At 43.2% G+C, this 12,287-nt stretch overlaps 1 protein-coding gene across 3 annotated transcripts in view; it reads left to right on the top strand.

Moving 5' to 3' along the window:
* ASCC3 (activating signal cointegrator 1 complex subunit 3) overlaps positions 1-12,287 on the top strand; it is a 560,200-nt gene that overhangs the window by 255,878 nt on the left and 292,035 nt on the right. For all 3 annotated transcript variants that reach the window (XM_090037230.1, XM_090037224.1, XM_090037218.1), the window contains one exon: positions 10,468-10,539. In XM_090037230.1, coding sequence (XP_089893356.1) covers positions 10,468-10,539 — 72 coding nt within the window. The remainder of the gene's footprint in view (positions 1-10,467; positions 10,540-12,287) is intronic.

The raw sequence follows: 12,287 nt of genomic DNA, 5'->3' as shown, positions 1-12,287 counted from the left end.
CCAACTGCGGCCTAACCAGTACCACATAGAGGGGGAGTATAACCTCTTTAGATCTCCTTGAGATGCATCTGTGGATGTGTGACAAGGTGCAGTTGGCCTTCCTGACTGCATCCCCACACTGCCTGCCCATGTTCATCTTGGCATCAATGATGACTCCCAAGATCCTTTTCTGCCTCTGTACTGACAAGAGGGGAGTTCCCCAGCCTAGGTATGGTGCTGGTTCTTCCTCCCCACGTGCATCACCTTGCGCTTGTCAGTGTTGAATCCCATCCTATTCTCATCTGCCCACCCCTGTAACCTATCTAGGTCCAGTTGTAGCCTATTCCTTCCTTCTAGCGTGCCCACATCCTCCCACATCTTAGTGTCATAAGCAAATTTGAACAAGGTGCTTTTTACCCCCTCGTGCAAGTCACTGATGAAAATGTTGAACAGTGCTGGCCCGAGGACCGAGCCCTGCGGAACCCCACTGGCCACATCCCTCCAGGTCAAAAATGACCCATCCACTACCACTGTCTGGGTGCAACCCTCCAGCCAGTTGGTGAACCATTTGACTATGTAGGTGTTGACAGTCCACCAGTTTCTTAATAAGAACGGGGTGAGAGACAGTGTCGAAGGCCTTCCTGAAGTTCAGGAAGACTATGTCACTGCTACCCCTGCATCTAAGGATTTGGTGACCTGGTTGTAGAAGGCCACCAGGTTGGTCTGACAGGACCTGCCTCTAATGAACCTGTGTTGGTTGCCCCTAAGCATAATCTCCCCTGCTGGCCTCTCGTGGACATGTGCCAGAATAATTCTTTCAAAAAGCTTGCCCAGGATCGAGGTAAGACTAACTGGCCTATAGTTCCCCAGGTCCTCCTTCCTCCCCTTTTTGAATATGGGAACCACGTTGGCCCTCTTCTGGGACCACACCACTCATAAAGCCGTGCCAGGGGTCCCACAATGACCTCAGCTAATTCTCTCAGCACTTTAGGGTGGAGATTGTGCGGACCAGCTGATTTGAATACATCCAGTTCCTCCAGAAGTTCCCTAACTAGTTCCTCACTAACCCTTGGCCTAGGTGCCCCTCCCCTGAGGTGTAAGGGGGTGGCTGTTCCGGTCCCTGCTCAGGAAAATGGAGGAAAAGAAATTGTTAAATAGGTTAGCTTTGTCATCTGGTGTGCCAACCAGATTTCCTAGCGTGTCTTGCAGGGGCCCCATGTTACCGGGAACCTTCTTTTTGCCCCAGTGTATTTAAAAAAGGACTTCTTGTTGTCCTTGATCCAGGAAGCTAGTCCCAGTTCCATCTCCGCATTGGCCTTCCTGACTGCCCCCCTGCATCCCTGAGCAACTGCAGTATTGTCTTCCCTGGTGATGGCCCCTCCCTTCCATTGGGTGTGCGCCTCCCTTTTAGGTAGGAGACATTCTCGGATGCTTTTAGTGAGCCATGGGGGCTTTTGCGCCCTCCTGCCCCCTTTGATCCATGTTGGGATTATTTCCTTTCGGGCTTGGAGGATCAGCTCCTTAAGGAGCGACCATTCTTCTTGGACACCTGGCTCCCCTCCCCTCCGGGACCTCAGTGCTTCCCCAACTATTCTCCTTAGCTCATTGAAGTCCGCCCTCCTGAAATCGAGGGCTGCAGCCTTGCTGTAGGCCTTTGTTACCTTGCACTGGATGGTGAATTCCAGCAGGCTGTGGCAGAAAGCCACTTTGGTTTCTCCCCAAAACCTCTGCCCTGTGACAGTGTGATTAAATCTCTGTGCTGTGACCATTTGATTAGAATGGGCCCAGCAGAGGAGGCACACTCTTACCCTATCTCTTTAGGTAACCTGAGCTGGCTACATTTCTGAGGGAGGGGGGAAACCTGCTCCCTCTGCCTACATGACTGGTATCAGCTACCTGGGTGAGGGGTTTCTACCTGGTAGGCTGGAGTCTGCCCAACAACTAGTGATATATTTCAAATTGGTTGGCCGACAGCCAACCAGAGCTGGCCTCTGCTGGACCAGGTCAATGAGGTCACAGGGGCTATAAAAGTTAAGACTGCCCAGGAGAAGGGGGCAGCTGCCATGTGGGGGACTCAGAGGAGCTTTACCATCTGAAACTGGCTCTCTCCCCCAAAACTCATGAGCTAGAAATGGCCTGCCTCCAAAGGGAAACTTCACCTGCCTTTGGAAGATGCTTGTGAGTAAGCTACTCGAGATCTGATTAGATATCTAGCTGGCAGTAACCGAGATGCATGATCAAAAGGGTACCTCAGCCAGACTGTTTGCTCTTTAGGATTTTTAGGATATTGCTCAATCTTGTACCCTATTTTCACCCTACCCCTGTAATCAGTGAAGTTCTCCTTTGTGACTGGTGTGGGAGACTTATTAAGGGGTGGGTCTAAATTATGCCTAAGAGACCCCTTAGGTCTGTGGACTAAGGGAAACTTTCATTTTTGGCCCCTGACTTGGGGAAGTGCCCCCAAATGCCTGTACTGGGTCAAGTACCCATAGGACTTGAGGCCTGTGTTTCCCTGAGGGCACAGGGCCAAGAGTGAGTCCCTTCTTGGGGCAGCTACGTTACCCCCAGGCTAGTGAGTGTGCTCCAGGAAGGGGGTTGGCCAGACGTAAGGTGCCCCTAGGGAGGCATTCAGAGCCTGGAAGGTGGTCGGGCGCAGGGAGGTGGGCGGCTCAACGCAGGAGCTCCCCCTACTGGCCCACAATACAGGCTATGATCATTGTCGCCCAGATGGTCGAGCACCTGCAGCCCCTTCACCAGGTCATTGCTGGTGGCCAGCGCCAGGTCCAACAAGGCATCTCCCCTGGTGGGGCTGTGCACTTCCTGGGTTAGACGGAGGTACTGCATTCTGGCTAGGAACCTATGTGAGCTGTCAGACCTGGCTGACTGCTCTTCCCAGCAAATATCTGGAAAGTTCAAGTCACCCATGATGACCACGTTCTTAGACCTAACTACCTCTGTGAGCTGACTTAAGAATTCCTGGTCTAGCTCTTCCCCTTGGTTGGGTGGTCTGTAGTAGACCCGCGCCATTAAATCTCTTTCCCCTCGACTGCCTTGTATTCTAACCCAGAGCACTTCAGAGTGCCCCTCCTCTGACTCTTTGCTAATTGATGAGGATGTGTATTCCTCCTTAATGTAGAGCGCCACGTCCCCACCTTACCTCCCTGTCCTATCCCTCCTGTACAGCCTGGAGCCCTTGATATTCACTGCCCAGTCATGTGTTGGGTCCCACCATGTTTCAGTGAGCCCCACTATGTCCGGGTTGGTGTCAGCTAGCAGAAGGGTAAGTTCCTCTTGCTGGTTTCCTATACTACAAGCGTTTGTGTAGAGGCATTTGAGTCCTCCTGAGGATGTGTGCACTGGCCCCCTAGTTTCAGCATTGCCCTGGCCCCTATTGCTTATCTGTGTATATGTTCCGCTCGTTGGTCTAGGCTGGGCTGTACTTGTGGGTGTTGCTTGGTTTGGCAGTCCCAAGGCTTCTTCCACCCTCGTCTTCCCCTTCCCCCAATGAGCCTAGTTTAAAGTCTGCTGGAGGAGATCTGCCAACCTAGAAGAAAACACACACTTACCATTAGGGGAAAGGTGGAGCCCATCCCATCCAAGCATGTCTCTTGTCATGATGTGTGGGTTGGTCGAGGAAGCCAAAGCCCACCTCAAGACACCATTGCCAAAGCCACCAGTTGGTCTCTGCGATGCACATCACATGCCGTCTTCCATGTCCACCCACTGGTAAGACAGAAGAGAAAACCACCAGTGCACCTTCCTTCTTCAGCACGCCCCCCAGAGCATGGTAGTCTGCCATCAGGTGATCAGGGCTTCTCCTGGCTGCATCATTAGTACCCACATGGATTAGGACCATAGGGTAGTAGTCAGTGGGCTGGATCATGGCCTGGATCATCCCTGTCACATCCTGAATCTTTGCTCTGGGTAGGCAGTAGACCTTGCGTGTCGAGTGGTCCTGGTGACAGATGCGGCCCTCTTTATCTCTCAGGATGGAGTCACCTATGACAGTCACTCAACGCTTTCTCCTCTGGGACTGCTTAGCTCCTTCAGCCTGCGCAGATCATGGAGAGTGCGGCATTGCCTCCTCTCCGGTTGCCGCTTCTCCTCCAGAGTTGCCAGGGCCTTGTACCTGTTCTGCAGCTGGACTGGAGGAAGTGGTACTGTTGTGTTGCGAACAGCCCGGGTTCTGGAGGTGACCGTCTTCCACTCTGCAGTGGAGGGCATCTCCTGAGATGCTTCTTCCTTACATGTGGCCCTGCAGGGAAAGGAAATAGCCATCAATTTCATCCTTCGCCTCCCTGATTCCCCTCAGCCTGCTAACCTCCTCCTGGAGCTCCCTCACCTGCACCTCCAGGGCCCTAAGGCGGGCGCCTACAGGACAGGTGTGGGGGTCCCCAATCCCTGCCCCCCCCGGGCCTTGCTGGGCAACTCCAGTTAAAAGGACAGTATTTTGTACCCCAAAATATTTGTCAGACTGCCTTTTTAGAATATCATACTAGTCTTTTTTTTTTTTAATTATATTTTCAATCAAAAGTAATTTTTAGGGCTACCTTGATAACACAGTTGTTTGTTTGTTTGTTTGTTTGTTTGAAGTGAACAGTGACTTTTGTATTAGGGTCTTTAAATAGTCCACTCCATCTGCCATATAGAAAACAAAGGTATCTTGCAACTGTAGAGTGTCATTTCAAGCCTGTACACCCAAGGAGAATTTGCCATATGTTACTTATTATGATGTGCATGCTTTAACCTTCATTAATTGCTTCAGGTATGTTCAGTCATATTATTGTTGCTTTTTAAATGATTTCTTATCATTTTATTTGAATGTTCAGTTTATTTCTACTCTGTCATTAAAAAAGAAAAATTTCCATAAATCAAATTGGACTGAGCTTTATAACTTTAAAGTAGAAGAAGAAAGCCATGCCATTGGTACTGACATTGGGAAATGACTGGAATGTCTGTGTTTCACAAAAATAAAAACAAACAATAGAGTGATACAATTAGGGGATAGTCGTTCTATGGGGAAAACATGGTAGACATATGATTCAGTATTAGTACATGCGTTACATACTTAAAAGCTGTTGATAGAGTTGTGATTTTTTCTTCTCTTTGTTTACTTAAAACAAACTGGTTTTGATCCGCGCTGTACAACAACACAGTTTTGATGTTGATTAATGTGATAGGATCATAACATCATAGGCAAGTAGGGCTGGAAGGGACCTCATGACATCATCTAGTCCAGCTCTGTGTCATTTTTATTTCCTAGCTGTAAACCCAAGAAAGCATTCCTCATTGTATGACTGATCAGAGCAGTAGGTATGCAGTTTGGCCTCTGCAAAAAATAAAATTAGTCGTAGAAAGTATAAAATAATTATTTCTGCAGATAGTAGTCTTCTGTTTACATGAAGCTAGAACACACAAAATTTGGTTCCCACTCAATGTGAAAGAGCTATTGGGCAAAATCAAGAATTGTTCTACTCTCCAGGCTCCAGGGATGGTTTTAGACACCAATTGATTGATAGGACTTTAAATGGAAATAAAAGAGTTTAAGATATTAGGCATCAAAATCCCAAATCCTAATAGAATATGTAGTTAAAGGAGAGAGATTGAGACCATAATCCGATTAGTTTCTGAGTTTGTGAACAAGTGGCAGTCTATCCAAAATTGTGAGATTAAAAGCAGATCAATATGAGGTGGGGAATTTACTCTGTAGATTTAAACTCGGTACCCCTATATATACCGTTGCGTTATTTTCTTTAAACTGATAGATTTTACATTTCTATGGGGACAGCAAGAGTGTGCCTGTCTCATACCTAAACTGTACATTCCTTTCAATAATTAAGAATTTATTTTAAATTCCAAAATTGTAGATAGCTTTTTATTTTTTACTTGTTTGTTAGAACAAGCTTTATTGTGGCACCAGAAAATACTGAGTAGTTTTCTAGCTTGGCCACACATAAAATGGGAACTCTTTTAATCTGTCCCACGTTGCACAGTTTAGGTGACACATTTAATGTATACATGAGAGAAATCTCCTGTTATAGATGGTTCTAAGGAGGTTTGGTTGAACACAGCAGCATATATAAAAGAACATTACCTGTTGCATGAAGATAGTTTTCCTTTTAGGAATCTGTAGTAGGTTGAAAACTACTTATCTGACTAAACTGAACTAATTCGCATACAAAATAATATATTATTTATTTATTAAGAAAAATGATAGTCAACCAAATGATAGTTTACTTCAAAACAATTCTGGCAGTGTCTCTGGTTAAGGCATATATTGTAAAAAACAATCTAGCCCAATGACACTGCAGTGTCAGAATTACAAGAAAACAGAATCTATTGAAAACAGAAGCATAAGTACCATGAGCCAGCAGCAGCAGTTTATCGCTACCTGAAGGACACTGATACCAAGAAAAAGGATTGGGCATAAGGAGAATGTAGGAAAGGTATTGAAGGAATAAAGTTGGAACAGTATTTGTTGAGGTACCGATTGTTTAAAACAAGGCTGTCCAATTGGTAGGCCATGAGGGGCCAGCATACCGCCCATGATCCCCTACAGCTGGCTCTCCCATAGTTGTACAGATCCCCAAGAGGAGTCTTTGCCATTGGTGTTGCCCATACAGAGGCAGGGCGGGGGTGGGGGGAGAGATCCTGTGGGGCTGCCATCACCTATGGCTCCTGTGGTGTCTGATCCAGGGGCCACATATTGGCATAATGTGAAGCTCCCAACCATACTAAAGTTAGACTGCCCTGGTTCAAAATAAGAAGAATGTTTATTTTAGGCCTGAACAGCTTCAGACATGTCTAAAGTGATTGAAAAAAAGTTGGAAAGCTGCTGGAGAAGTTTTGGATAAACTTCTTTATCCAAAAGTTGTGAATTTGTCCTAGCTAAGATTTTTCTTGGAGGGGTGCCTGTACCATGATTGATTTTTATATTAGGAAAACAATTCTGTATCCTAGATTATTTGGGGCTTAAGAAGCTGTAAAATGCAGCTGTTTTTTGATCTCTGAATGATGCACATCTTGAAATGATAAATTGTGGAATATAACTGTAAGACATTTTTTTAACTTAGGGCATTTCATTCTGCAGGTATGATCCAGTTAGGTTTAAGAGTGGTTTCAGTAGAAGTTGATTGCCAAAACGATAAAAAGAATTTTATGTATTTCATTTATTAAAGTTATTTTTAAAGATTTGACTACCTAGAGAACTGTAAAGCTTTCCTTTATACAACTGTGCGTGTGTTTTTGGAGTGGATGTATCATGGAGAATAAGTAAAGGCAATGATTCCTTTTTACAATTTTCAGTTTGTTCTCTAAATGTTATGTGGTGTATGCCTTGGAAAAATAAAATGATTTAAGATGGAAAATGGTTTCTCCTTTCAACACAATTAAACTGGCTTCTAGTCTCAGTATTGCTATTCAATCATGTCTGTATGTCTATATATGTTCTATTTATTGAATTTGCTGTCAGACTTGAAGTTGTTATTGTCAAGTAAAAAATATGTTTTATTTACATTCTTCTACATATTTGTGTGTTGTTAAGTGCTTCCCTTACCTTCCAAATAATGACTGTAAGCAGTAACAGCATACTCAGTGCTGTTCAAAATACAAAATAAACTGTGGCCCTTATGCCAAATAATTAGAAACTTAAACAGAGACTGCTGTCAGTGTTGAGAATGGAACCTCTTAAACACTTATTTAAATGGTACTGATTGACAAGGCATCTACTCTTGGCTTCAAAGGCAAGTTTTTCACTGAAATTATGCTACCACAGTCATTAGCACTCCGTGTGTTATAAGACAGGCATTTATGTTTATGAAACTATAAGAAAAGTTAATAAAGTAATTTGTCATTTCTATTTTGGGCAACAGCCATGGGATACAAGATGGAAATTAAAAAAATAAATAAAGTTCATCTGGATTTTAGAATTTGACTATATGCTGTTGCTGAGTATCCATTCATATTTTAACTTTCAACTCAACATCAGGTACATACAGGTGTTACATTTAGATTGACCTAATGTTAGGTTGATCTAAATGCACAATAGTGTAGAGGGCTTAAATTGCCTCCCAAATGGGGTGAACTAACTTTAAATGTTCCCAATGTATGTTAGCTCACCTGAGTGGGTAACTAACTAGATTGAGATCAGGTTAACCTGATCTGTGAAGGAGTTAACCTGATCTTGTGAACACCTGTATGCAGCTGCAACACAGCCCTTGAGCTGGGAAAGCCAGGTTGTTTGCTGCAGCCCTGGAGCTGTGCTATTCCTACCCCATCCACCCCTGACTGGGCTGTTTTATCTAAGACCCCAACTTTGGAAGTTTGGAATTTTTTTAAAGGAATTTTCTCCTTTAAAGCTTTGTTTCACCATTCTTTCAGCAATTCTGAATATTTGAGATGTTAAATTTCCTTTTTCTAAAAATTATGTGGTTAGTCCAGGAGTGGGCAGCCTCTGGCCCACAGGCCTGCAGCACACTCAGTTTCCCAGCAGCCGCTGCCCGTGTCCCTGCAGCCAGTTTCTGGGGAAATCCCAAGAGCAGTGGCAGGCCTGTGACAGCACAGGGCCAGGGTGTCCATGGAGACTAGCCCCAGCAGCCCTGGAAGGGTGCACAGCTGGGCAGGGAGCTGCTCTAAGACTCTGCCCTGGCTCCATATCCATGGCTCTGCCCTGACTCCAGACCATGCCGTCACCACTGCAAGATCCCAGCCCCCGCCCTGGATTATCTCCCCACCCAGCTGTGTGCTCTGCCAGTGCTGCTGGGGTCAGTCTCTATGGAAACCCTGGCCCCGCACTGTAACAGCACCACTGCTACTGGGATCTTCATGGAAAATATCTCCAGCAACACAGGCAGGGGCCAGTGGGAAAAGGAATCCAGCTGCTGGCTGGATCTGCCGTTTTGCACACCCCTGAGTTAGTCATTATAATGTACATTTCACTGCTTATATCTTGGTGATTGCTGGAGATGTAATTTGTCTATCATGTGTCTCCCCTTAAATGAGCCAATCTAGCTATGACTTGGAATTCCTTTTTCATTATGGTTTGTCACAACCTTAATGTTGTTTAAACTTTGTTTGGTCTTGAATATAAGCAATGCTTTTTGATACACACAAAATTACATGTTCTTATCTAACTTGAATAAATCTTAAGTTTGCAGTAGATATAATTAAATTCATTAATTGTGCCTAAAGGTTATAATACTCTTCTATGTAGAATAATAATTTTAAAAAAATACTTTCAAAATTCCCTTGTTTTAACTGAAACCATATTTTATTACTATTTTGGATTCAAAATTGTCCATAATCTTTGTCACCTATTCCATTAATTTTATGGAAACATGAACGGAAGCTGTTTAAATTTTACCATTTTATCACTGATTAATTTGGCTATTATTTGTAATAAAATAGATTTTGATTGATAACAGCTAAAAGGCAAATATTAAACTTGAGTATTTCAGAGAGAAAGTCAGATTTAGAAAGCAAGAACACTACCAGTTTTAAGATTAGTGAAGACCATGTTAAAAAATATACCAAAGGAATTTCTAGTTCCTTTGTATGAAACAGCTGAATTTAAAGCGGTGAACCTATTTTTCTAATCAGTCTCGGTTGTTATTTCTGAAATGCTATTCTTTACCTCCTATATCCATAGCTGTAAAAATACATTATTTAAAAGTTCTTAATGTGGTGAATATAGTAATATATGTATATATGATTCTGATGCATTTACTTTGCTTTACCTGTTGCCTCATACAGACATTCAGTTCCTCCTGAGATTGTTACTGCTCTTCCAGGAAAAACTATGGGTGTACAGATGTTCATGCTTTCCCCCCTCAAAGTAAAACTGCCAGTCCAGGAGAAAAATATCCTGGGAACAGCCAGGACTAAATCACTCCCAGAAGAGTTTATGACTTCTGAAGAGAGGTTGAGGGAGTTGGGCTTTTTTAGTCTGCAGAAAAAAAGATGGAGGGAGGAATTAATAGCAACCTTCAGGTACTTGAAGGGTAGTTTCAAACAAGATGGAGTTAGAGTATTCACAGTGGTGGGAGAGAACAGAACAAGGAGCAATGGTCTCAAGGTGCCTCAAGGGAAATTTAGGTTAGGTATTCAGGAACAATTTTCTGCTGTGGAGGGTAATAAAACACTGGAACAGATACCCAGAGAGGTTGTGGACTCTCCATCCATGTAGCTTTTTAAGACCTGGCTAGACCAATGTTTGGCTTGAATGATCTAGTTGGGGATAGTCCTGTCTTGAGTATGGGTTGGACTAGGTGAACTCCTGAGGTCCCTTCCAACCACGATTTTCCATGAATCTATGATAAAAGTACGCAAACAAGTGACGCTATTTGATATTCTGTCATGTTTTTAGACGTTATATTTTATTTCTCAAATACATATTAGATGGGTCTTTTGACAGATGTAATAGTACGTTTTAACTAATGTAAAGAAACATTTTCAATTTTAGTTTGTGATATGTCACTTTTTACGTTCCAGGTGCAGCAGCTGAATTACATGGATGAAGTATGTTATGAAAATGTTTTGAAACAAATAATGGCTGGACACCAGGTATTTTTGTTTTACTTGCTTTTCTTTACAGCTTATTTAACGAATGAAAACATTTAGCAGGATTCATTTTGTATGCATTGTAAAGTGACATTTTCTCACGTATTTTGAAAGTTAATTCAGGGACCCCATTCTCTTCCAAGGTTTTTTACAGCAGTGCCAATAGGCAGATGTCTTTTAATGCATCAAAATATGTTCAGAGTCAATGTAAGTTTAATAACTTTCTTTCCTTCTTTTTAGGCTGTAAATATGTATTATGTGTCTGTATTAATATCAGTTAATGTATAAAATATAAATATTAATATAGCATCAAAATCCTATTGGCAGGTGATTTTAGTGATTATAATTGTAGGCTCTGACCACATAGAGACATTCAGTTTTTCTTGAAAGAGTTGCTGCCATATGCTTAGGATGTTCAGGATTTTTCTGTTAGAGCAAATGTCTGCTTTGAGAGGGGAAAAAATGCAGAACAACTAGTATTAAATCACTCCTGGGAAGATTGCTCTTGGGCAAGCGAGTGTTTGCACCCATGCTCTTCTGAGACAAATAGTACATTCCTCTAGCGTTGCAGGGTGCTTTGCTTCCTTCTCCCAGGGTGTTTTCTTTCCTTTCCCTCCTCCCTTTCCCCCTTCACACAGGGAGAAAGTGTGTTAGGAACAAATCTTGGCTTGCTGGACTTGCTCAAGTTGCTGGACTTGACTGCTCTAGTCAAGCAGAAAATAGAATATGCTCTGTTCACAGTCTCCACATTGTGCTTCAGAGAGACACTGCCTGACCCTGAGCAGCCTGGTTCAGCTAATCAAGGCTGCCCTGTCTACTGGTGCCATCTGTCACCAGGCAAAATGAGGGAGCCTATGAAGCATGTTGAGATTTTTGCACAGGGACTGCCTGGCTGCACAGCATCAGCTTTGTAAGCTCTCTGCCCCTGAGGGGCTCAGCATTCACCTGTTTCGGTAGGTTTTTCTACCAGGATAACAAACTGGGAGAATTCTCCCAGATCATTTGAATGTGTCTATACAACCTGTGTTATAATTCTCTTAGGGTTTGAATCAGTATACTGCAAAAGCCCAACATTTCATTATTAAAAATGTCTCTGATTATGTGAGAGGTCATATCCAAAAATGGAATTTTCCTTCTTGGATTTTCCTGTCTATGACTTTTGTAGGAAGAATGTTCATAGTTCTTATAGCACCTGGCTATTATGGCAACAGATTATTGTACATACTGAATCCCTGCATGGTTCCTGCACTAAAGATGGAAAAGTAAAAGAAAAATTTAAATTTACTTCAGTTCTCATCCTAAGTATCAAGTGACATTTCCCCAAGCTTCAGGGAATTTACAAAGTATAGTCCATTTGTCAGATGAATATTTCTTTAGAATTTGAGGTTGTGAATGTTGAGATTTGATAGAAGAGAAAATACATCTGAAACCAGTTTATTCATTCTCTGCCTCCACTGGTGACTCATAGCTGTCCACCACCTTCCATGTAATGATGGAATAGTGCTGCATACCACCCATTCAATAGGCTAGGCTAGGTGGATTGGAAAATTTTGCAACCAGGGACCATCAGCCGGATCCAGCCTGTGGACGGCTTGAGCAGTGCGCATCCAGTCCATCTGGCAAAATGGTTGAGTACCACTGCTGAATGAAATGTAGTCAGAAATACTCATGGATACATTGATAGACTAGCAAGGTTCAGTGCTTGATTTTGCCCACATTACCAAATTATAGATGGAAAACCGAGATGTCCT

The sequence above is a fragment of the Crocodylus siamensis genome, chromosome 1 (assembly GCF_052110815.1).
Source record: "Crocodylus siamensis isolate JL-2025a chromosome 1, ASM5211081v1, whole genome shotgun sequence".
NCBI classification, from domain to species: Eukaryota; Metazoa; Chordata; order Crocodylia; family Crocodylidae; genus Crocodylus; species Crocodylus siamensis.
This window is presented reverse-complemented; position numbering and strand designations above follow the sequence as displayed.